Consider the following 24938-nt stretch of genomic DNA (forward strand, 5'->3'; position numbering starts at 1 on the left):
TTTCCTGTTTCAACATGATAATATCCCCATGCACAAAGCCAGTTCCATAAATAAATGTTTTTCCCATTTTAGTGTGGAGGAAGTTGATCTGCACATACCTCTGACCTCAACCCCATCCAACACATTCACGATGAACTGGAACAACAACTATGAGTTAGACCTGATCAGCCAACATTAATGTTGGACCTCACTGGCACTATAAGAAACCTTTTTATCGCTGCATAGAGAAATGCAATACTGTACTCCAATGCACGCACACACCTGCAAACTTCACACACCTGTGAACAGATGTAATTTTTCACACATGTTGCAATGGCTCAGAAGTTTCCATTTACAGTGATAAAGGTGCGCTGTTATGTTTGCACATTTTGATATATCATGTTGTTGATTAGCTCTTGGAGTACATGGACAGCATAAAAACTCTCACCGAATAACAATGAAACACTTGCTCTCTCTGCAGGAGTTAAGGTAAGATCCCCGTCCTATTTTACCACCATAACTTTCAGTGTTCTTATACAAAGTGTCATTCATTTAGCTGACAGCCTAGCATGTTACATTAATATTTTGACACGCAGAGTATTATATCCTCCCTCCTCATCTTCTTCACCCTCTTTCTCTCTGGTTATTACAGGTCCGTTTCAACCATGTTGGTTTTCTCTTGGTCTCTTGTAACTCTGCTGCTGGTGTCCTCTTCCTGGGCCAAGGTAGAACATTCCAGAAATCATCTCACTGACATGACATAAAGGCCTGCATGTAGGGTGCTAAAACAGGCCAATCATTAATTAGATATTATAAAGGTTAATATGGAAATATAGAGACACCTCATTATGAAATAAAAACATTTAATTTGACATATTATAACAATAAATTGAGTTTAGGTTCATGTTTTGCATGTATTTACTCATGTCATTATTTAATTCACATTTTAACATGTCATGGATCCATACAGATAAAATGAACCTTATTTGCATTGACCAAATCCTAAGCACCAAACATTTTCAGACTCTTTTTAGCTAATTTGAGTGCAGTTTAAGATTTCTGTAAAGCTGGACATTTCAGTAAGTTTCAGAGTTCAGAGTTGTTTTATACCCTGTCTTTGTGAATGATTTTCCATAACATTTTGCTATTCTTTACCATGTCACTGCGGGCGAGTACAGGAAGGTAAGAAAAAAAAAAGAACCCCTCTTTATTCAAGTTTAAATAAAAACTGAGCAGTAAAACAGAAGACGTATTTTGATCTAGAATTTCATTTTTGTGTTATTACATATTTAATGAATAATTGTATATGAGCAACCAAGTAGATTTTCTTGCACTTACAGTTGAAGTGATTCTGATGTCAAGGTCATATTTTCAAAATAATGATGTGTACAGTTCATTCAGTATCATACGCAATGTGTTCCGCAGAGGTTGCTACCACTGAGGAGGACACATCCAGGGAGCTTTCTGTTGGTGAGCTGCTGGAAAGAGCCAACAGAGACCGAAGTGAGTAGAGCTTTTCCTTACCTCAACTGTTCTGTTTTAGTCCCCTAACCTTATTCAGGCTTTAACCATGCTGTAGTGGTCATACTGGAGAAAAAATGAATCAAAAAAATCAAAATGCAACAATTAGTTTTACAAGCGTGGGTCTCAAAACCAACACACTTTAAGTTGGGACTAAAAGGTTCCTTACGTATCAGTTATAGCAGTGGACTGTTACTTTGTGAATGTTGGTGACAGAGCAGACAAATCTGCCTACAGTTTTGGTTATCCATTTGAAACAAGTAATCATACAGCATTAGTTATATTTGGCAAACCACAGCGGTGGCGCTATCATTGCCTCTGTAGAGCTTTAGTGTCCAATGATGTTCTGGCTGTTCCACTGTGATAATAAAATAACGATTTTAGCAGCCTCTGATCCAAAAATAATCAGTCACTATTGGCCTGTGACACCTCACTGTCATATGGTGGTGGTAAAATGTGCTCCAACCTGAATGCAACAACAATACACACCTTGGTCTTGCAGCCCCTGACTTTGATGAACCCACCCTGATCGGAGGAGACATTGCTGTCAAGCCAGAGGCCGACAGAAACGCTGACCCCTGCACCTCCAGAGGCTGCCTGTGGCAAAAGTGGAGCGATGGGAAAGTCTACATCCCCTACTATATTGCCAACCACTACTGTAAGCATTGATTGTTTTACTTAGATTTAGTTTTATAGGGACTAATGCATTTTACTCACAGAAGATTGCCACATATCATAACAGCTACAGTCACAGTTAATTTAGATGGATATCCCCATAAATATTTACATCTTTATACACATGACACTTTGTATAAGCTACAATAAGGAACTTTCCTTTTTTGTCAGTTCTGGGGACTTGTTTGACACATGTTGCTGCCATTAAATTCAGAATAAGCTTATATTTACAAAAATTAATGAAGTTGATGTGGTAAAACATTAAAGCAGTGAAATAACACCACTGATATTCTACACTTTGTCTAATAATGAAATAATAACTGCTGCTGCAGTAATAATAATACTACTAATAATAACAACAACGACAACAACAACAACAACAATAATGATAAAATAATAATGATGATAATAATAATAATTATAGTAATTTTGCCAACAGTCCAAAATAATAATATTGGGATTGTTCCTACTAAAAGTTCCCAGTGGACACAGCTGACTTACACAACAATAATGTGTATGGTAAGAGTAAGACAGCTACAGATATTCTCAACATGCCATATTTGTCCTGCCAGCCTCTCGTGAGATGTCCATCATCACTCGTGGCCTGGAGTCTTTCTCTTCCATTTCCTGCATCCGTTTCAGACCCTACCAGAACGGTGATTATGAGTGGCTGAGCATTGAGTCCAGGAACGGGTAAGACTCTAGTAGGACGCTGTAGTTTCACAACTCACTGGCATGGTGTGAGCCATAACCTCCAACAATTTAAACCTTCAAGCAGTCTTGTGTCTCAGTCATACATGAATAAAACCTTTGTATCAGGACTTTCAAGAAATTGTAAGTTGCTCATTGTCACTAAGTTGCTCAAGCATCTTAGTCCTCCCTTTGATTTACTTTCATACATGTTCATGAAACACAAATGAATTTACATTTCATTAACCACAGAATGTTAGTTATTAGTTGACTATTTTCCCCAGGACTTAACGACAAATACTTAAGAAAACATTTGAAGCGGCCACTGATAGTGGTCAGTGGTCATTAGTAGGATAGCGAGGAAATACAGAATAATGTTTGAATAGAAACGATCTGACAGACACTTGTTACACTGCTGTTCTACAAGGACCAGATAGCAACACTTCCCTTTACAATTCTTCAAGGTGATATTTTGTATGATTTCTGTGTTCGTGTGTCGACAGCTGCTATTCCTACGTGGGTCGTCAGGGTGGTGGTCAGACTGTGTCTCTGAGCCGTCAGGGCTGTCTGTACCACAGCACCGTCCAGCATGAGCTGCTCCATGCACTTGGCTTCAACCATGAACAGACCCGCTCTGACAGGGACAACCACATCAGGGTGTACTGGGAAAACATCATTGATGGTTAGACTGTTTCTGTTCCATGACTTCTTATACGAATTGCTGTAGAGGCACAAATAGCCTCTGAATGAACAGAGAAAAGAATCAGTTTTCTGGCTGTTACATTAACCAAAAATCAAGTAAAAAAAATCAAACACTGGTTCATAGGTGTGGCATTCTGAAAGGCAGTGACAGTGACATGCGGAAGTGACATGTTAGATTTCTGTCTGATGTAGAGAAGTGTGTGTAGTGTTTTGAAAAAGCTGTATAAAGAATACACTAGCTAAACTTTTTTCAACTTTGTTAACAAAGCTGCCCGTTGGCTCTTATCAGACGTTATAAAAACTTGTATTTCTCTCTTACTTCTGTCAGGGACAAAGTCACAGAACACAGAGAGCAGATGCACTGCCCAGTCCAGCTAACGTTAGCAAGACAGACAGACTACAGAGAGATGCACTGGCTCTGCAAGCTAGCACACATCAACTTAATATTACTGTTGATTGCTGATATTACACTTGGAGAGAGGGAAAAAAAGGTTTTCCTGACTGCTGTTTCCACAGTTCACTCTCATGTTGTTTTTCTTCCTCTTCTCGTGACCAGAATGATAGTTACGCTTCACACTCTCATCTCTCAGTACACAATCTCGCACACAGATTTAGTTTTTTGTTACTTATTATTTTAAGTAACAATAACTAGAAAGTATTTTTCTAGTTATTGTATTGGCGTTTAGCTTATACCTTTGATTTTTTTTGTATGTTTGAAAGCTGTTTGTTGCTTTTTTAACCTGGTCTTGTAAGGTGTCCTTGAGTGCTCTGAAAGGTGCCTGTAAATAAAATGTATTGTATTGTTATCATAAAATACCTCTCAAGATATGAGCCAAATCGGCCAGATGGTGGCACTGTAGCCCCCCCTAACATCATAAGTCCAGCTCAATATGCTCTACAACAAATCATCCTGGGCCATAAAAGTCTGTCCAAATAATTGTCCACCATTTTGATTGTTTGTTTTTTTTGTTTTTTATATGTTTTTCAACAGTATCACAATTTCTGTGGACCATAATTGGACCAAGGGTTGTTGAATACTTTAGTTTTCAAAATTAGAGCAATAAACTTCACAAGAGTTGGGGCTTAGCAGTAATTTCAAAAATTGTCCAACCATCATTAACCTTACGTACGTATATATCTCCATGCCCTGTTTGTGAAAAGGCCTACCAAAGCATTTTGAGTATTGGAGTTTATATCTCATCTATTCATACAACATTTGCACAAACTCTATAGAGTCGTGATTCTGTCGATGCATTAAATTTGGTATTACCTGAATAAAGTAGCCGTGGCTTATTAAAGTGAAACCAAATTTCTACAAATGTCCAATTCCAACAAGAAAAGAATACCCCAGTTTTTGTGCATTCAGTAAGTCACCTTCTCTGGGGGATACAAACGTTGCTGGGTCAAATCCCCTACTGGCCAACAATTGGCAAACCATTCCTGAAACCATGTTTGTTGTATTGAATTGAAATGCAAATTCTCTCACAGTAAATGTGTATTTTCTCTCACCTCTGCAGGCATGGCGTACAACTTCGATAAGATTAACACTCTGAACCAGGGAACTCCTTATGACTACAACTCTGTCATGCAGTATGAGAGGTATGGATACCCCATCTTTGTTTCATTTACTTAATTTAATACATTATCATTATACCACACTTGTAACTGCATTGAAGTACTTGCCTTTAGGGTCTTTGAAGATTTTCGAATTTTTCAGAATCAGAATCAGAATCAGTTTTATTGCTGAGTAGGTTTTCATATACCAGGAATTTGCCATGGTATTTTGGTGCATAGGAATACCAGAGTAGAAAATATAAAGAAAGACAAAAATACTGCAAGTGGCGAAAAAAAATAACATATGACAGAAATATTATAAAAACAGTATATGTGCAATATAAATGTTACTTGTTATGATTAGACCTATGCTCTTTATTTTGATGATTTGTGTACTTACATTATCCCAAAAGCTTCCAACAATGTTCAAACCAGAGAAATCCACAATTTACTCAAAGTAAGGTGCATTTTGTTTGGTCGCCTCATACCTCTGGGGTATGGAAGTCAGCCAAAAAGACAACATTTAAGGAGAATAAAACTTTAAACATTACCACGTTCGTTAAAATTTGTGCCTGCGTCATGTCAGGTAGATATTCATCAGCAGTGGTGGTTGTTTAATGGTGTGTTCACCACCAGTGAAGCAAGTTTAAATGCAGAATCTTTTGTGTTTATTCCCGTTACTCATGTAGTGTTTATCCTCCCCAAACAGCCAGCTTACTTTACTGGACACTAGCCGTAAGCATTAGCATCGTTATTAGCCACAGGCATTGTGTCTGTGAGTTTAAATTCTGGCCAACTCCAACTGAACTCAGAACTCAAATAACACTCTGCCTCTCTCTTTTTTCACCTCTCCTGATGTCTTCATGAAGTAAAGTGTGTTTCCCTCCAGTAAGCAGTCCACATTACAGTACATAAACATCTGGCAAAGGAAGTCACCTCTGCAGATCACTGCTGCTGCAGTACTGCAGTGCAGTACTCTAGTATTCATTTAAAGAATATTTGTAATATGCATGATACAATTCAATAGATGTAGACACTACATTGATGTAACTTGCAGAAGGTTGAGGGGGTGTTAGAGTCGGTGTCAGTGAAGGGTACCCAGTCTTATCAATAAGGCCAGCTTCACATGATTTCCAAGCTCACCCAGCTTTGTATTGTGCCGTCTGTTATTCTCCAGGTACGCCTTCTCCAAGAACAACCGTCCCACTATGGTGCCCATTCCTGACAGCAATGTATCATTTGGCCAGGCCAGCCAGATGAGCAAGAATGACATTGATAGGCTTAACAGGCTGTACGATTGCTGTAAGTAGTCTGTGGAGTCACAGTGAAGCAAATTCTCTGCAGTCCCTCAGAACTGTGTCTAAAAATGTGAAGTGGGCCTTTACACTTCAACAATTATTCATGTCTGTCTTAAAACAATACCCAGGTGTCCATATGAACATGGAAACAGTTTTTGCTTGATGTAGTCATTCCTGCTGTCCATACTGGCCCTGATGAGAGCCTTTCCGAAAGTGCTTCCCAATAAAAGTGATTTCATTAAAGGTTAATAGTAGGCCAAGTATTCATGGTTACCTGTATACATTTAGTAACAGGACTTTTGGTGTCCCCTTCAGAAATCGCTCTTGAGTTAATTTTCTGTTTATTGTCCCCCTCCCAACAGTGCAGTGAAATATAATAATAGTGTTGGATGTGAGGTGAGGCATCCTTGTAGCAGACTTGTGCCAGCACATCGCACAGCTGCTTGATCAGATTGGGATCTGGGGAATTTGAATTTGACTTCTTTGTCACTTACTTTAGGCCATTCCTAGGCAGTTTTTGTGACATGAATCCCTGGACCCAAGGTTTCCCAGGATACATTGCATTGTAAAAGGATGATCACTGTTATTCACTTTACCTGTTAGCCCTTTTACTGTTATGGCTGATGTATGGGCATATGAGTGTTGTTTTAAAACAGACTTAGTGAAATGAGAACCTGTTATTTAATGTTACAGTCAACATTGGAATATTCATACAGCTAGAATAGAATAGAATAGCAAGCACCTATCAATCCCACTTTTACACTGTCCCTTCAAAAAGGCTCCACTAATAACATGCATTTCCTCTGCAGAAACTTCCCCTGACCTTGCCCCCCTGCCCTGATGTCAACAGAGCGAGGGAAGAAGATGAGGGTTTTGGGTTGTCCTGTAAAAATACATCTTAACCTTTGAAAGCATAAAAAGCGGATTGCTGCCTGACAATTTCATTAAATTGCAAAGAATATACACACTTTGTGGATTCTGGATACATTAATGAGACACTGGATTTGATGTCACATGAAAAAAAAATCATCAACTGTTGGATAGCTTCTGATCAGTAAGCCATTTTCCTTATATTATTACAATGACTTCCAATTTGTTTCATTTTAGACAACATAATATTAAAAGGAATAGTTAGACAATTTGGAAAATATGCTTTTATTCATTTTCTGGCATCTGGGTTGTTGATACCACCATTTGTGTCTATTACATGCACCCGAATTTAAACACAGACACACACACACACCCTCTGTGCATGTTGCTCACTGGTTTACGTCTAATGTACAGTAAAATTATCTGGCTGTTTGGGGCGAATAAAAACTCATGATCCCCAGTCAAATTTGTTGGCTAGAGATGAGCACACCACCATTTAATGAAAATCGATTTGATGTGATTCGGGCACATTTGTTCATGGAGGAGGTAACGTTTTAGTGTTGTTCACATTATGTTTAGTGTCTCTGACTCTATCCCAGAAGTGCGACAGCAAAAGCCAACTAAATGAAATGCCCACCAAATGTTCTTAAGAACACTTGTTGTTTTTAGACATTGTAATGCAGAATTCTTACATATATCATATCAAATCTTTAAATATGAAGCTACGCTAACAATCTGGTTGGCTTAGCAAAGCACAAAGACTGGAAACGAGGTAAACAACTAGCCTGGTTAGTCCATTGGTCGGTCTTCTGAACAGCCCCTCCAAAGCTCACTGATCAACAGGTTGCAACTTCTTTGTTCAATACATACACAAATCAATGTGCAGAAGCAGCAGTTTGCTGTCGGTGTGGCCTTATATTTGATAAACAGATATGAAAGTTGTATTGATCTCACCAGATGAAGAAAAAGTGGGTTTTGCAAAATGTCTTACTATTTCCATCTAATCGACTATATATTCACATATCTAGTGACTGCATGCCAATATAAATCACAGGACATTGAGAAGGTCCCTGTATCATCTTGTTCCATTGAAAAGACAAAAATAACTTATTTCACAATAGCAGAAACTGAAAAACAGCATTTTCCATTTAATAATGTCTACCACCACCTCCATAAGTCAGTAGAGTAATCAATATTTAATAAATCAGAATGTTACCGAGTTCATTCTTTTGTTTTCAGATTCAGATAAAAACATGGAAACTGAGCAATATCATTATTATTGACAGACCTCTGATCAGCCCTTTAAACACACTTACTCTTGCTCTGCTGCATGATTCAATCAGGAAGTGTAATTCACCTCAACAAAGATGTCTGGTCTTGATTTTTGGCATTATTTAATATATCTGTGTGCAACTCTCTTGAAACTTAATTTCTTTAAATCAGAGCTTTCATTTCTTTTCAAAGTTCACTCTTATCTGATCCGTAAAACTCCATCAATTTTCGGGGGTTGCAAGTCTGGACTCCACTTTATCAGCAGTCAGGTTGAACTGGCAGGCTCTCAGGGTTTTTATAAGATCCTCTGCTCGGGCCTCGGCTCCTCGATTCTTCCTCCACTCATTTAGCAGCTCCACAGCCGTCTCCTCCAGTTCTGTGGGATGCCTCTTGGAGATGGACTCCAGTTTGACATCAGTCAAACCCAGTTTGCGGCCCAGTTTACGCCAATTCCTTCCCAGATTCTCGGAAATCACCTCTGTGGCAATGTCCAGTTTGGCTGAAGGAGCAGGAGGAGGAGACATTGAGGGTTAGAAAAGAAACATTTCATAATTATGAGAAACAACATATATTGTACTGTACTCATTGACTGAAGTCTTTTTACTGTAAGTGTTGAAATATAGGAGCATTTGTTTGTTTTGCAAACAAACACCTTTATGTTTTATCTCTCCCTATTCTATGTAATTCACTGAAACACTGAAAAAGCACCCCTACAATTTTAAAATAACTAGCCTATTATCAAAATTATTTTCTTATATTCCCCATCCCCCTGAAAGAAACAGAATATATGCAATTATGTAGTTTACCTCTTGAATGTGCACTAATTTCAGCACAGTGCAAGTCTTTACTGCGTTTTGTTGTAATTTACTGAGGCAATAGTTTCTCTCCTCCTCTGTCTGTTTATCGCGGGTGTACAGCTGACACGTTGTGGAGGCAGGTAGGGCTATGTGAGACTTGTGCTGGCTAGGCTCCACTATGGAGCAGAGTGGACTGGTCCCTCGGAGAGACAGGGGAAATTAAGATGACTCAAGTTGACAACTCACTATGTTACGCCTTGTGATGTCTGTCTTTGTTTCGTTCTGTATGATGCAACATGAATTTGAAAGCGGTAAAGACGTTGACTGTACTTCAGACTTCATATGGCTCCAAAGAAATGTCTGTTTTTACATACATGGATATAGGCTATGATTTTTTCTCTGCAAAACAAGAGCGAGAGTAGAAAGAACCAGATGAGAAAGTGGACAAGTAGTGAAGATTATTATGGTAGAACTAACTGTTTAGCTGAGGGGAAGAAAAAAAAATTTACAGAATTTGAAATGTATGGGAGCTGAGCACCCCTAAAGGTCTGACCCAAGAATCGCCCCTGCTCTGAAAAGTTATCATGAATTATCAATTTAAGGGAAAGAGTTTTTCATCTTTTGGTTGCCAAGCCTGTGAAAAAAAACAAGGGGCCAGTAAAACTCTACTTGCTTTAAAGTGGGCTATTGGTTAAAAAATAAAGTAAATTACGTAACAGCAGAGTGAGAGACGTGAGGTTAAGATACTATGCAAGGTGAAAGGCACGCACAACAGGAAGTTATTGTTGTTTGGCTGCTGATGATCACAGACACAGTCGGCAGTTAGAGCTGTGGCAGTGGCTGTGATAGAAGGAGATAGAAACATTTTGTGTCCATTTGCTGCAATTTGTGTCAGAAATCTTACATCTTCTTCACAGAACACACAGACATGAAACTTACACAATCCAAGGATACAGGCTTATTAAGGATATCATATTATATATGATTTCCATCATGAATAAAGGCCCATACATCTGCTTAGAAAGAAAAAATAAAACTCTTGATAACTTCATTTTAACTGTCCTTATGATCAACAAGCTTACCTGCAAAGCATCATGGGAACTGTAGTTCTAACAGTATTATCCAAAATAACATGTGAATACAATATCTTTACTTTTTACTCAGGTTTGACTTTTGGCACTTTTTACAACACTGCTTAACTGTCCACATGTAAGATTGTGTCCTGGTGATCAAAGTTTTGTTTTTTAGTTTTTTTTAAATCAGCCTTAAAGGATAACTACCGTTTTTTACAACCTGGACCTTATTTCCAGCAAAATATATGGTCATTTACTCACCCAAATAACTTTGGTGTCATTCGGCGTCGTTCGGACGAAATTAGATCCAGTGTATATATCCATATAATGCGAGTGACGGGGCATCGACACACAGCCTCTATATAACACATTATCTGCCACGAAACTAGTTCATTCCACCAATATTTTGTTACGATATGCTAGTGCTATTCCCCTCTGAGTCCGGGCTCGTCTGTTATCAACATCCGGGGTCTGTAGGTTGACCTACTACCTCTGACCTGGAGGATGTCGTCTCTGAGCTGCGCGCGCACCCGCGACAGCCGGCTTGTTTACCTGTAGCTGCTACTGCTAGTTTGACCCCGGATGTTGATAACGGACGAGCCCGGACTCAGAGGGGAATAGCACTAGCATATCATGACAAAATATTGGTGAAAAGAACTAGTTTCGTGGTAGATAATGCGTTATATAGAGGCTGTGTGTCGATGCCCCGTCACTCGCATTATATGGATATATCGGCGCTACACTGGATCTAATTTCGTCCGAACGACTTTAAATGACACCAAAGTTATCTGGGTGAGTAAATGACCATATTTTTTGCTAGAAATAAGGTCCAGGTTGTAAAAAACGGTAGTTATCCTTTAAGTCAGTCAGTCAGTCAGTCAGTCAGATAGTAAGTCAATCAGTCAGTCAGACAGACAGTCAGTCAGTCAGTCAGTCAGTCAGTCAGTCAAGTACATAGTCAGTCAGTCAGAGTGCTTTCTCACTGGGCATTCCCAATGAGCACATGCCATGGCAAGTTCAGAGACAACTAACAGACGGCATATAACAGCTAATGGTTGCCTCACACTAAGTTGGACTAGGAGTTCATCATTCTCACAGCGAGTTATAGCAAATTATGACATATAACAGAAACAAACAGCATATAAAGAGATCACATCTGTCAGAACAATGTGAAACTACAAATTCAGAAGAAGAACTGTTGGATTATGAAATGTGAGAGCTGCATATTTGCTCATTGCACTGTGGACTTCCCTGAGCTAAAGTTTTAAAACAACACGTTATTAGAGTTATTGAATATTAAATCATCAATTTATATTATCGTTTATCTTATTGGTATCTGCCATAAGAAGCAGGTAATTATCAGTTATCGACTGAAAAAAATCAATATTGTGAGCCGTGACTATCAAAGTGCATTATGGGTAATGTAGGATGTGTTTTTGGAGCTTGGCCCATTCTTGGACAAAATGTCTAAGTAAGAGTTAAATTGTAATAAAAGCACGTCAATCCCATTGTCATGATGCTGATCATACTGATTTAAGAGGTCAATCACACCAAGTGTCAAGTTTATTCGGTACCACTAGCTAAAACTAATGTAGTACAGCATGCAGCAGAATAAATCCTCCTTCATGAAGGTTCTGATGTTCAGTTTGTCGAGCTGTTAAACTGTATTGTGTTATACTGACTGGTGTCTGACCTGTCAGTCGAACACAATATAGTTCAGTAGCAGCACAAACTGAGCAGCCTCATGAATCACATTTACTGCAGGACTATTGACTACATTTGTTTTACCTGAGTGGACCTAATGAGCAGGACAGTGTCACCGTTTGACTGGGCAGCAGAACCCAAAATAGCTTCTAGAAGCAGTAGCCTAGCAGTAGTAGTAGTATTAGTATTAGTATTAATAGTGTAGTGTTAGTAGTATTGGTATTAATATTAATAGTAGTATTAGTATCAGTAGTAGCAGTAGTGGTGGTAGTAGTAGTAGTAGTAGTAGTAGTAGAAGTAGTAGAAGTAGTAGTAGAAGTAGTCGTTCCTTGAACCTGCTGCTGTCTGAACACAGTGACTCTAAACACTCACTGTACCTTTCTCCGTCTCGGGCGGTTCGTCGCTCGTTGACCCAGACTTCCTTGTTAAACCTTTTAATTTGTCTGAGAGGTCCTCTCGACAGATTTTTGTGAGCATCTGACACAGATACTCAACGTTGTCGTGGTCCAGCTTGCGTCTCTCCTTCAAAACCTGGAACAGTTTTGTTCCAGTGTCGATCTTTTCCAGCACTTTTTTCCCTAAGTCCTCGCACAGAAACTTCATTTTGTCCAGCTGTTCAGGGGACAAGTCGTTAGAAATCTCCAGTAAAACGGAGTTCAACTGTGAGGAGCTCATGTCTTGTACACACACAGCAACTCACTGACGGCAGGAAGTGTGTGAACTAGGAAATAACTTTTACTTTCACTTCCGTATGTTTGTGCGTCGTGAGTTTGCAGAGGTCCTTCACAGGTTCCAGTGAAGACTTCTAGACTTGAGTCACTGCGGTCAAGCCGGCCGTCACTCCGATCTCCGTGGTCAAATCAGCCGCACCTAAATATCGAGTATAGTATTCTCAGCATTATGGTAAATGCGGAGAAACAGCGTATGTACTTCCGGTTTTCAAAATAAATGTATTAAGAACAGTAAGCTATATCGAACCTACATTTAAAATAAAATATGTTACATTAAAGTGTTTCATGCGCCCATGATGAATAAAAAACACTTTAAATCATTTTTTTTACTGCACCAATGTGGAGAAATTCAAGTATAAAAGCCCCATATTTATACCTGCAGATTGCATGTTTTCTTATATTTTGATATTTATATACTTACTGTAAAAACACTGCTCAAGAATGCTGGCTATGGATGGTATATTTGACTTCTACACATAGAAGACTGCAACTATACTTGATATAAAGCATTTTTACTGCACCAATGTTGAGAAATCCAACAATAAATTCCACAATATTTCCTGGCTATGGGTGATATACTGTATCTGATTTCTACACGTTTAAACCATAGCCATGAAATATTGAGCAATGTGTTTTTACAGCACCTCAAATATGGTCAAATATGCAATCTGCAGGTATAAATATGAGACTTTTATTGTTGAATTTCTCCACATTGGTGCAGTAAAAATGCTTGATATTAAACATACTTGTAGTCTTCTATGTGTAGAAGTCAAATATACCACCCATAGCCAATTATTGAGTAATGTGTTTTTACAGTATGTCAAATATAAGAAAACATGCAATCTGCAGGTATAAATATGGGACTTTTATTTTGGCATTTCTCCACATTGGTGCAGTAAAAAAATGACAATAAGTCTTTTTATTCATCATGGGAGCATGAAACACTTTAATGTAACATATTTTATTTTAAATGTAGGCTCTATTTCTTCTTCTTCTTTCTCTTTTATGGCAGGCGGGAAACCTCCTCCTTCTTCTTCTTTTAAATTTGATTGACGGCTGGCATGACCAATCACATGCGACCTTTAGCCACGCCCACATTCGAATGTCAGCCAATCACTGGCAACCTTTAGCCACGCCAACAATTGAATTCCAGCCAATCACAAATCGACCTTTAGTCCCGCCCCTTTCTGCAGGCTGCAGACGGGTACACTTGGGCTTGACCGCAGTGCCCACCTCCACTCCAAAAACCCCGGTCAAAATAGCCCCCAGTTTTTTTTTATGGTGCCTGTATACAGTAGATATTACGGTAATGCAGTGTAAGAACAGAATTCAAAATAAAATCACCAACCTATGAATGTAATTTGCTATTCCACATTAATTCATTCAGTCAGTCTGTTAATTCATTGTTTAATTAATTGAACAATAAGTTAATAAATTAATTGAGCATTTAACGAATTCATTAATTGATTATTTACATAAATCATTTTACCAGCCTAATTCTGATCACATTGAATCCATAGAAGATGGAGGCCATGGCATTTCATCTGTGTGAATAATTAGTCCAACGTAAAAATAAACATAATATCAGGAGCTTCTGATGAGGAATTTCAAAATTAAAGCCCACTTAATAATCAAATATTTTCAATATTTCCCTCACATTCAGATTTACGTTAAAGGAAACTACCTGTTTCAACAGACTAATTTTAATTCAGCCTAATAGTGGTCCACCTCAGAGAGTCACTCAGATAAAACCAGGAAGTTCTGATGTGGAATTTCAAAATGAAAGCCCTCTAAAATGTCAGATATTGTCAACATTTACATATTAATTCAGATGGACATTAAAAAGAAACTCCCTGTTTTCCACAGACTAATTTCACTCCAGACTGATAGTGGTCCACCTCAGAGAGTCACTCAGATAATTCCAGGAAGTTCTGATGTGGAATTTCAAAATAAAAGCTCTATTAAAAGTAAAAAAAAATGTCTATTTCCATATGAATTCAGATTTACATTAAAAAGAAACTACCTGTTTCCACAGACTAATTTTAATTCAGAATGATAGTAGTCATCCTCAGAGAGTCACTCAGATAATACCAAGAATTTCTGGTGTGGACTTTCAAAATCAAAGCCCTCTAAAATGTCAAATATTTTCAATATTTCCCTTTAATTTCAGATTTATATTTCAAGGAAATTCCCTGTTTCCAGAGTAATTTCATTTCAGAATGGTAGTAGTCATCCTCAGAGAGTCACTCATATAATACAAGGAAGTTCTGATGTGGAATTTCAAAATTAAATCCCTCTAAAATGTCAAATATTTTCAATATTTCCCTTCAATTTCAGATTGATATTTCAAGGAAACTACCTGTTTCCACAAACACATTTTACATTAGACTAATAGTACTCCACCCCAGAGAGTCACTCATATAATATCAGGAAGTTCTGATGTGGAATTTCAAAATTAAAGCCCTCTAAAATGTCAAATATTTTCAATATTTCCCTTTAATTTCAGATTGACATTTCAAGGAAACTCCCTGTTTCCACAGAGTAATTTCATTTCAGAATGATAGTAGTCGTCCTCAGAGGGTCACTCATGTAATACAAGAAAGTTTTGATCTGGACTTCTGAAATTAAAGCCCTCTAAAATGTCAAATATTTTCAATATTTCCCTTCAATTTCAGCTTGATATTTCAAGGAAACTACCTGTTTCTACAAACACATTTGACATTAGACTAATAGTACTCCACCCCAGAGAGTCACTCATATAATATCAGGAAGTTCTGATGTTGAATTTCAAAATTAAAGCCCTCTGAAATTTTAAATATTTACCAATATTTACCTTTTATTTCAGATTGACATTGGAAGGAAACTACCTGTTTCCACAGAGTAATTTAAATTCAGAATGATAGTACTCCACCCCAGAGAGTCATAAATCTGAATTCATATGGAAATATTGAAACTAATTTTACCTATAAGAGGGCTTTAATTTTGAAATTCCACATCAGAAGTTTCCGCTACTATCTGAGTGAGTACTATCATTCTGAAGTAAAATTGTGATCAGAATTAGGCTGGTAAAATGATTTACGTAAATAATCAATTATTGAATTTGTTAAATGCTCAATTAATTAATTAACTTATCGTTCAGTTGAGTCAACAATTAATTGACAGATTGACTGAATGAATTAATGTGAAATTGCAAATTGTGTTCATAGGTCGGTGCTTTTATTTTGAATTCTGTTCTTGGACTGCATTACCGTAATATGTAGGCACCATAAAATAACTGGGGGCTAGTTTGAACGGGGGTTTTCGGAGTGGAGGTGGGCTTGACCGCAGTCTTGAGTCAGATGGTGAGTACTGTATAGGCTCGTTCGAAATGAGCCAGGCCTGCGCAGAATCGATCACCGGCGACCACCGCACAATGCATGCCGGTTACATAAAAATTTGTGTCCGACTTGATCCCGACTTGCTCTGGCGTCATGCACGCGCCGGTGTCGTGCCAAAAAGTGATCGTCTGCCAGAATCTGATTTGTGGCCGCGGGAGCGCGCACAGCAGCCCGTTGAGCGGTAGCGCTATAAAACGTCTGCTTTTCTTTGGATTAACCGGTCATAATGTGCATATACACACACACTTACCACACATTATCACAGCTGTGGCCAAAAGAAGTGTAGTTTGTAGCGAAATAAGGCATGGCAATTACGTGATAGACACGTCTCTACAGTATGTTTGATTTAACAGCCAGAGCACTATATATCAGAGTTTACGCCACACAGTGACGCCTCCTTTGTTAATCTTTCCTCCGACTCCAAGTTACAACGTGTTTTCAATAAAGTAATGGTCACTTTTGCAATGATCCTTATGACTCTGCATTGTTTTGTTTTTTTTTACCTGATCTGGGCCCTATAGTATTTGCTTACCATGTTTGGATGTGTTTTGTGTCTAAAATATGCCTAAAATACAGTTTTCACCTGCCAAAAATGGATTGGAGCCCAAATGGTGATTTCTGCCTAAAAATGACTTTATCTCATTCAAGAGCTTCATAATATAGACACTAAAGCTCACAGGGCCATGTGGAACTCCTTTAAAGGACCATTACAACACAAAATGTGCTTTTTCACCTGCCAAAAATTGATTGGAGGCCAAATGCAGTTATTGAATGGTGATTTCTGCCTAAAAATGACTTTATCTCATTCAAGAGCTTCATAATATAGACACTAAAGCTCACAGGGCCATGTGGAACTCCTTTAAAGGACCATTACAACACAAAATGTGCTTTTTCACCTGCCAAAAATTGATTGGAGGCCAAATGCAGTTATTGAATGGTGATTTCTGCCTAAAAATGACTTGATCTCATTCAAGAGCTTCATAATATAAACCCTCGAGCTCACAGGACCATGTGGAACTCCTTTAAAGGACCATTACAACACAAAAAGTGCTTTTTCACCTGCCAAAAATTGATTGGAGGCCAAATGCAGTTACTGGTAGGTGATTTCTGCGTAAATATGACTTGATCTCATTCAAGAGCTTCATAATATAAACCCTCGAGCTCACAGGACCATGTGGAACCCCTTTAAAGGACCATTACAACACAAAAAGTGCTTTTTCACCTGCCAAAAATTGATTGGAGGCCAATTACAGTTACTGAATGGTGATTTCTGCCTAAAAATGACTTTATCTCATTCAAGAGCTTCATAATATAGACACTAAAGCTCACAGGGCCATGTGGAACTCCTTTAAAGGACCATTACAACACAAAATGTGCTTTTTCACCTGCCAAAAATTGATTGGAGGCCAAATGCAGTTATTGAATGGTGATTTCTGCCTAAAAATGACTTGATCTCATTCAAGAGCTTCATAATATAAACCCTCGAGCTCACAGGACCATGTGGAACTCCTTTAAAGGACCATTACCACACAAAAAATGCTTTTTCACCTGCCAAAAATTGATTGGAGGCCAAATGCAGTTACTGGTAGGTGATTTCTGCGTAAATATGACTTGATCTCATTCAAGAGCTTCATAATATAAACCCTCGAGCTCACAGGACCATGTGGAACCCCTTTAAAGGACCATTACAACACAAAAAGTGCTTTTTCACCTGCCAAAAATTGATTGGAGGCCAATTACAGTTACTGAATGGTGATTTCTGCCTAAAAATGACTTTATCTCATTCAAGAGCTTCATAATATAGACACTAAAGCTCACAGGGCCATGTGGAACTCCTTTAAAGGACCATTACAACACAAAATGTGCTTTTTCACCTGCCAAAAATTGATTGGAGGCCAAATGCAGTTATTGAATGGTGATTTCTGCCTAAAAATGACTTGATCTCATTCAAGAGCTTCATAATATAAACCCTCGAGCTCACAGGACCATGTGGAACTCCTTTAAAGGACCATTACCACACAAAAAATGCTTTTTCACCTGCCAAAAATTGATTGGAGGCCAAATGCAGTTACTGGTAGGTGATTTCTGCGTAAATATGACTTGATCTCATTCAAGAGCTTCATAATATAAACCCTCGAGCTCACAGGACCATGTGGAACCCCTTTAAAGGACCATTACAACACAAAAAGTGCTTTTTCACCTGCCAAAAATTGATTGGAGGCCAATTACAGTTACTGAATGGTGATTTCTGCCTAAAAATGACTTTATCTCATTCAAGAGCTTCATAATATAGACACTAAAGCTCACAGGGCCATGTGGAACTCCTTTAAAGGACCATTACAACACAAAAAGTGCTTTCTCACCTGCCAAAAATTGATTGGAGGCCAAATGCAGTTACTGGTAGGTGATTTCTGCGTAAATATGACTTGATCTCATTCAAGAGCTTCATAATATAAACCCTCGAGCTCACAGGACCATGTGGAACCCCTTTAAAGGACCATTACTGTACAACACAAAAAGTGCTTTTTCACCTGCCAAAAATTGATTGGAGGCCAATTACAGTTACTGAATGGTGATTTCTGCCTAAAAATGACTTGATCTCATTCAAGAGCTTCATAATATAAACCCTCGAGCTCACAGGACCATGTGGAACTCCTTTAAAGGACCATTACAACACAAAAAGTGCTTTTTCACCTGCCAAAAATTGATTGGAGGCCAAATGCAGTTACTGAATGGTGATTTCTGCCTAAAAATGACTTGATCTCATTCAAGAGCTTCATAATATAAACCCTCGAGCTCACAGGACCATGTGGAACTCCTTTAAAGGACCATTACAACACAAAAAGTGCTTTTTCACCTGCCAAAAATTGATTGGAGGCCAAATGCAGTTACTGGTAGGTGATTTCTGCGTAAATATGACTTGATCTCATTCAAGAGCTTCATAATATAAACCCTCGAGCTCACAGGACCATGTGGAACCCCTTTAAAGGACCATTACAACACAAAAAGTGCTTTTTCACCTGCCAAAAATTGATTGGAGGCCAAATGCAGTTACTGGTAGGTGATTTCTGCGTAAATATGACTTGATCTCATTCAAGAGCTTCATAATATAAACCCTCGAGCTCACAGGACCATGTGGAACCCCTTTAAAGGACCATTACAACACAAAAAGTGCTTTTTCACCTGCCAAAAATTGATTGGAGGCCAATTACAGTTACTGAATGGTGATTTCTGCCTAAAAATGACTTTATCTCATTCAAGAGCTTCATAATATAGACACTAAAGCTCACAGGGCCATGTGGAACTCCTTTAAAGGACCATTACAACACAAAATGTGCTTTTTCACCTGCCAAAAATTGATTGGAGGCCAAATGCAGTTACTGGTAGGTGATTTCTGCCTAAAAATGACTTGATCTCATTCAAGAGCTTCATAATATAAACCCTCGAGCTCACAGGACCATGTGGAACTCCTTTAAAGGACCATTACAACACAAAAAGTGCTTTTTCACCTGCCAAAAATTGATTGGAGGCCAAATGCAGTTACTGGTAGGTGATTTCTGCGTAAATATGACTTGATCTCATTCAAGAGCTTCATAATATAAACCCTCGAGCTCACAGGACCATGTGGAACTCCTTTAAAGGACCATTACAACACAAAAAGTGCTTTTTCACCTGCCAAAAATTGATTGGAGGCCAAATGCAGTTATTGAATGGTGATTTCTGCCTAAAAATGACTTGATCTCATTCAAGAGCTTCATAATATAAACCCTCGAGCTCACAGGACCATGTGGAACTCCTTTAAAGGACCATTACCACACAAAAAATGCTTTTTCACCTGCCAAAAATTGATTGGAGGCCAAATGCAGTTACTGGTAGGTGATTTCTGCGTAAATATGACTTGATCTCATTCAAGAGCTTCATAATATAAACCCTCGAGCTCACAGGACCATGTGGAACCCCTTTAAAGGACCATTACAACACAAAAAGTGCTTTTTCACCTGCCAAAAATTGATTGGAGGCCAATTACAGTTACTGAATGGTGATTTCTGCCTAAAAATGACTTTATCTCATTCAAGAGCTTCATAATATAGACACTAAAGCTCACAGGGCCATGTGGAACTCCTTTAAAGGACCATTACAACACAAAAAGTGCTTTCTCACCTGCCAAAAATTGATTGGAGGCCAAATGCAGTTACTGGTAGGTGATTTCTGCGTAAATATGACTTGATCTCATTCAAGAGCTTCATAATATAAACCCTCGAGCTCACAGGACCATGTGGAACCCCTTTAAAGGACCATTACAACACAAAAAGTGCTTTTTCACCTGCCAAAAATTGATTGGAGGCCAATTACAGTTACTGAATGGTGATTTCTGCCTAAAAATGACTTGATCTCATTCAAGAGCTTCATAATATAAACCCTCGAGCTCACAGGACCATGTGGAACTCCTTTAAAGGACCATTACAACACAAAAAGTGCTTTTTCACCTGCCAAAAATTGATTGGAGGCCAAATGCAGTTACTGAATGGTGATTTCTGCCTAAAAATGACTTGATCTCATTCAAGAGCTTCATAATATAGACACTAAAGCTCACAGGGCCATGTGGAACTCCTTTAAAGGACCATTACAACACAAAATGTGCTTTTTCACCTGCCAAAAATTGATTGGAGGCCAAATGCAGTTACTGGTAGGTGATTTCTGCCTAAAAATGACTTGATCTCATTCAAGAGCTTCATAAAATAGACACTAAAGCTCACAGGACCATGTGGAACTCTTTTAAAGGACCATTACAACACAAAATGTGCCTTTTCACCTGCCAAAAATTGATTGGAGGCTATTAATTTGCTAATGAAAAGTGTTTTCTCGCCTAAAATGACTGTCTATTACTCAACAGAGTATTATTAAGATCATTATAGATTAACCATAGTACCCTCTGGAAATTGTGTAAAGGGCAAATGCATACAAAATTCAGTTTTTTACTTGCCAAAAATTGATTCCTGCTCCAAATTTTATACTTAAAATGTTTTTCTGCCACGATGTCTTCATGTAACTTTAGAGTCATATTTACCTGATTATATCTGCACACATGAAAATCTGCACACATATACAATTTTGCACACATGTGCACACATATACAAATCTGCTAACACATCCAAATCTGCACATTTTGCATCCAATGCGCACAAGTGACCCGTGCAGAATTTGATATAACTTTGTTGTAAAAATCAAGGTTTCCTCTAGGCTATGTCATTGAAAATAAAAGCCCCCACACCTTCAGAATGATTTTTTTTCTTCTAAATGTTAAAACAATGTAAAGCTTGTCTTCCACTACCAGTTCCATCTCTAAGGCTCTGTTAGTAATAAACACAAATAGGCTACAAATGTACATGTACAAATGTACACATTGGCCTCACAGTGACCTCCAATCAAGATTGACACGTGGCTCGTGTATGCACTGTAATTAAAATGCCACAGCTCACGGCGTGATTCCCCCACCCCCACCACCGTGATCTTGCGCGCACCCCCCCCCCCGCCAAGAAAAATCCAGGAGGAAACACCTGACATCTCGGAGTTTTATCTGTACAAGTTGTTGTCGCTATGGATCCCACTCTGTTTGAGCAGATACTCGCTTTCAAAAAGGATGGAACTTTCCCGGTTGGTATGACAGTAACCCAAAAAAGTAATTTTCACCGAAAGACGAAGAACTTTGAAGTGCAAGGTGAGTATAATGTACCCTTTACATTGTGCATCATAAATAGTCCCATTTAAATACACCTGTTGACCCCCCCAAAATTTTAATGTTTAATTTTATTGTACATAGCCTACATTTTTAATTGAATTAAGTTTAGATTAAAAGATAAGACAGCATACTGTAGGCTATTGCTGCCAGCCAGGGGAAAAAATGGATTATACCATTATACCACATTATACCAGCGGCCTTAGACATCTGGGGGCCCGTTTCAATTTTTCATATGAGGCCCTACCCTGTTGAACATAAAATTATTTGCCAGCTATGGCACATAGCTGGCAAATAATTTTATGGTTCGCATCAGCTTTGTTTTATGGTTCGCTGATGCTTTAATAAACGCACTATGCACTCCAGGTTTGCGCAACACATTGAGTGTTAGGCTAGCAGAAAAAACGAGGACTGAAGTTGGTTTTCGTCGAAACAAAATCATTATGACATTTTCAGACATGAACAGGAATCTTAATCAGAAACTACAGGCTTTATCAATATTCTGAATTTAAATTGGCAACTAAAGTAATGAGAGCAAAGTGCTCAGCGCTATTTCAGCACCACGGTGCTGCGTTGCTGGAGCAGCCAGCTGTCTCCTCCATTATTACAGTAAAATCTGCCAATAATATCAAATTTTAGTTGTGCTCTTGCTTTTATTTCTCTGGTAAGTTAGGACGTAGCCTACTCATAGATCGCCTGTTTGGAGGCATTTTAACCCCACGAAGAAAAAAGAAAAGAGGAGGAAAGTGATTGACAGACGTCAATCATCAGGTTGCGCACGTCAGGAGGAAAGCAGGAAAAACTAAAGGACATTAGAAACACTAAGAGAAGAGGAATAATATTGGGAGAAGGAAAACCAGGGTCTATTGATAGTTTGCGGGCCGTTTTCACGCTTTTATTGATATTTCCTGCCGCATTATTAATTAGGAGCGAGTAGTAGCCTCCGGTGGCATGATACACGCACTGGCAGCTGGGGGCCCACCTATAGGCGGCCTTACCTATGTTTCAACCGTTTCAATTGAAACGGGCCCCAGCCACCAGGGGGGGCCCAGCTGCCAGCCACCAAGTAAAAGACAGTACAATAATTCATCACCTAGGTTTCACCTTAACATACACACACAGGCCTACTGTACATCCACCGCCACACACGCAAACAGCTGTCTACCTGTCACACACCCGTGATCCGCACTGATGCGCGTATCATGCCACACGCGATGGTACAGTAATCGCTCCTATAGGCTGAAAACGGCCCGCAAACTATCAATAGACCCTGGTTTTCCTTCTCCCACTATTATTCCTTTTCTCTTAGTATTTCTAATGTCCTTTTGTTTTTCCTGCTTTCCTCCTGACGTGCGCTACCTGATGATTGACGTCTGTCAATCACTTTCCTCCTCTTTTCTTTTTTTCTTCGGGTTAAAATGCCTCTAAACAGACGATCTGTCACTAAGTCCTAACTTAACAGAGAAATAAAACACAGCAAGAGCACAACTAAAATGTGACATTATTCTCAGTTTATTTACAGATTGTAATAATGGAGGAGACAGCTGTCTGTCTGCCTCCAGTGGCTGCTCCAGCAGCGCAGCACCGACAGCGTCTGTAGACGGCCGTCTGTCCGCATGTCTCGACCTTTCCTTGTCCGTGGTCGTGGTGCTGAAATAACGCGGAGCACTTTGCCCTCATTATTTCTTGATGTCAATTTAAATTCAGAATATTGTTAAAGCATGTAGTTTTTGATGAAAACCAACTTCAGTCCTCGTTTTTTCTGTTAAGTCCTGGTTTCCTGCCCTGATAGTGATTTTACGCGTACCTGGGATGCATGGATAGTGCGTTTATTGCGTCCATTCAGGGAAGCATCAGCGACACATGGGCACATAGCTGGAAAATAATTTTATGTTTAACAGGATAGGGCCTCATATGAAATATTGAAACGAGCTGCTGTAAAAAAAAATTGTACAATAGTGAAGTATTATATTAGTATTGTAGTGAAACTGATTCCAATATTATCACTTTCATTAATACTGGCTTACAACTCGGATGTTTTTGACTCATTACAGATGGACAGTTGTACTACTTGCGGTACAAAGGAACATCTCAAGCACTTAAGGCAAAAGTGGTATGTGGGCAAGAGGAGGCAAACACAGTGTTTGTAGACTTGCATGCAAGCAGTGTGGGTGCACACTGTGGCCAGAAGAAGACTCGGACTGCAATTTCAAAAAGATTTTACTGGCCTGGCATGTCAGAGGACATAAATCTGTGGGTCAGTATGAACTAATGTTTCCCATCACACAACATTCCCTTTATTTTAGAAATTGTCTGTTAATGCTACACTCTAAACATTTACATGGTGTAGAAATGAAAACGTGCTTTTATGGCATTGTAATACTTTGTTCATTGGTTGTTGTTATCAGGTGAAGCAGTGTACTGCATGCCAGGCCAGCAGTGCTGTCATTAAGCAGGAGGTGGAATACACACCAATAAAGGTAAGAAAGAATTTTTGTTTTTGTTTCATCTTTTCCTTTTACACAAAAAATTATTATTATTATTAATGAGTTATATTGTCTTTGTTATAGGTCAGCACACCATTTGAGCTCATTGGGATGGACCTAATAGGAAAGCTTAAAACCAGCACAGCAGAAAACCAGTACATCTGTGTACTGATTGATTACATGACAAAGTGGCCCCAAGCATATGCCATCAAAAACAAATCAGCAGAAGAAGTCACCCAATGCATTTTAAAGTTTGTTTACCAGTTCGAATGTCCCAAGAGGATTTTAACAGATCAAGGCCGGGAATTTGTTAATGAAGTATGTATGAAGAACTACATGAAATAAATATACATAACAAACATCTAATGCAAACATAACTTTGGAAATGGCTTATTTTACTCTTAAATAAATGTTCAGATATCATAGTCATATCTTATTACATCTATGCATTTTTTACATTTACTGTCATTAT

At 38.6% G+C, this 24938-nt stretch overlaps 2 protein-coding genes across 3 annotated transcripts; one reads left to right on the forward strand and one right to left on the reverse strand.

The window, feature by feature from the left end:
- Window positions 1–1358: 1358 nt before the first annotated feature.
- LOC311256812 (high choriolytic enzyme 1-like) lies at window positions 1359–7353 on the forward strand (the record flags this gene model as incomplete). 2 transcript variants are annotated; one of them, XM_084352156.1, is made up of 7 exons in its annotated part: window positions 1359–1482; window positions 2003–2158; window positions 2748–2868; window positions 3369–3547; window positions 5085–5166; window positions 6299–6423; window positions 7229–7353. In XM_084352156.1, coding segments are annotated over 7 exons (789 nt in total). In that variant the 3' UTR covers window positions 7231–7353. The 2 variants fall into 2 exon arrangements, with proteins under 2 accessions (XP_084208282.1, XP_084208281.1); XM_084352155.1 differs by lacking the exon at window positions 7229–7353 and having other exon boundaries at window positions 6299–6715.
- Window positions 7354–8666: 1313 nt separating this feature from the next.
- On the reverse strand, window positions 8667–13005 carry fadd (Fas (tnfrsf6)-associated via death domain). Its single transcript, XM_084352175.1, has 2 exons — window positions 12513–13005; window positions 8667–9060 (listed from the first exon to the last, which is right to left on the reverse strand). The coding sequence occupies exons 1-2, from the start codon at window positions 12808–12810 to the stop codon at window positions 8783–8785; spliced, it is 576 nt and encodes a 191-aa protein (XP_084208301.1). The 5' UTR covers window positions 12811–13005; the 3' UTR covers window positions 8667–8782.
- Between the last annotated feature and the right edge of the window lie 11933 nt (window positions 13006–24938).

Source organism: Pagrus pagrus, assembly GCF_965226575.1.
Source record: "Pagrus pagrus genome assembly, chromosome: 1".
NCBI lineage: Eukaryota > Metazoa > Chordata > Actinopteri > Spariformes > Sparidae > Pagrus > Pagrus pagrus.

Coding starts and splice junctions, on each gene's coding strand:
- fadd (XM_084352175.1), bottom strand. CDS start 12,810: ATGAGCTCCTCACAGTTGAACTCCGTTTTACTGGAGATTTCTAACGAC. Junction 9,061..12,512: donor ACCGCCCGAGACGGAGAAAG/GTACAGTGAGTG, acceptor CTGCTCCTTCAG/CCAAACTGGACATTGCCACA.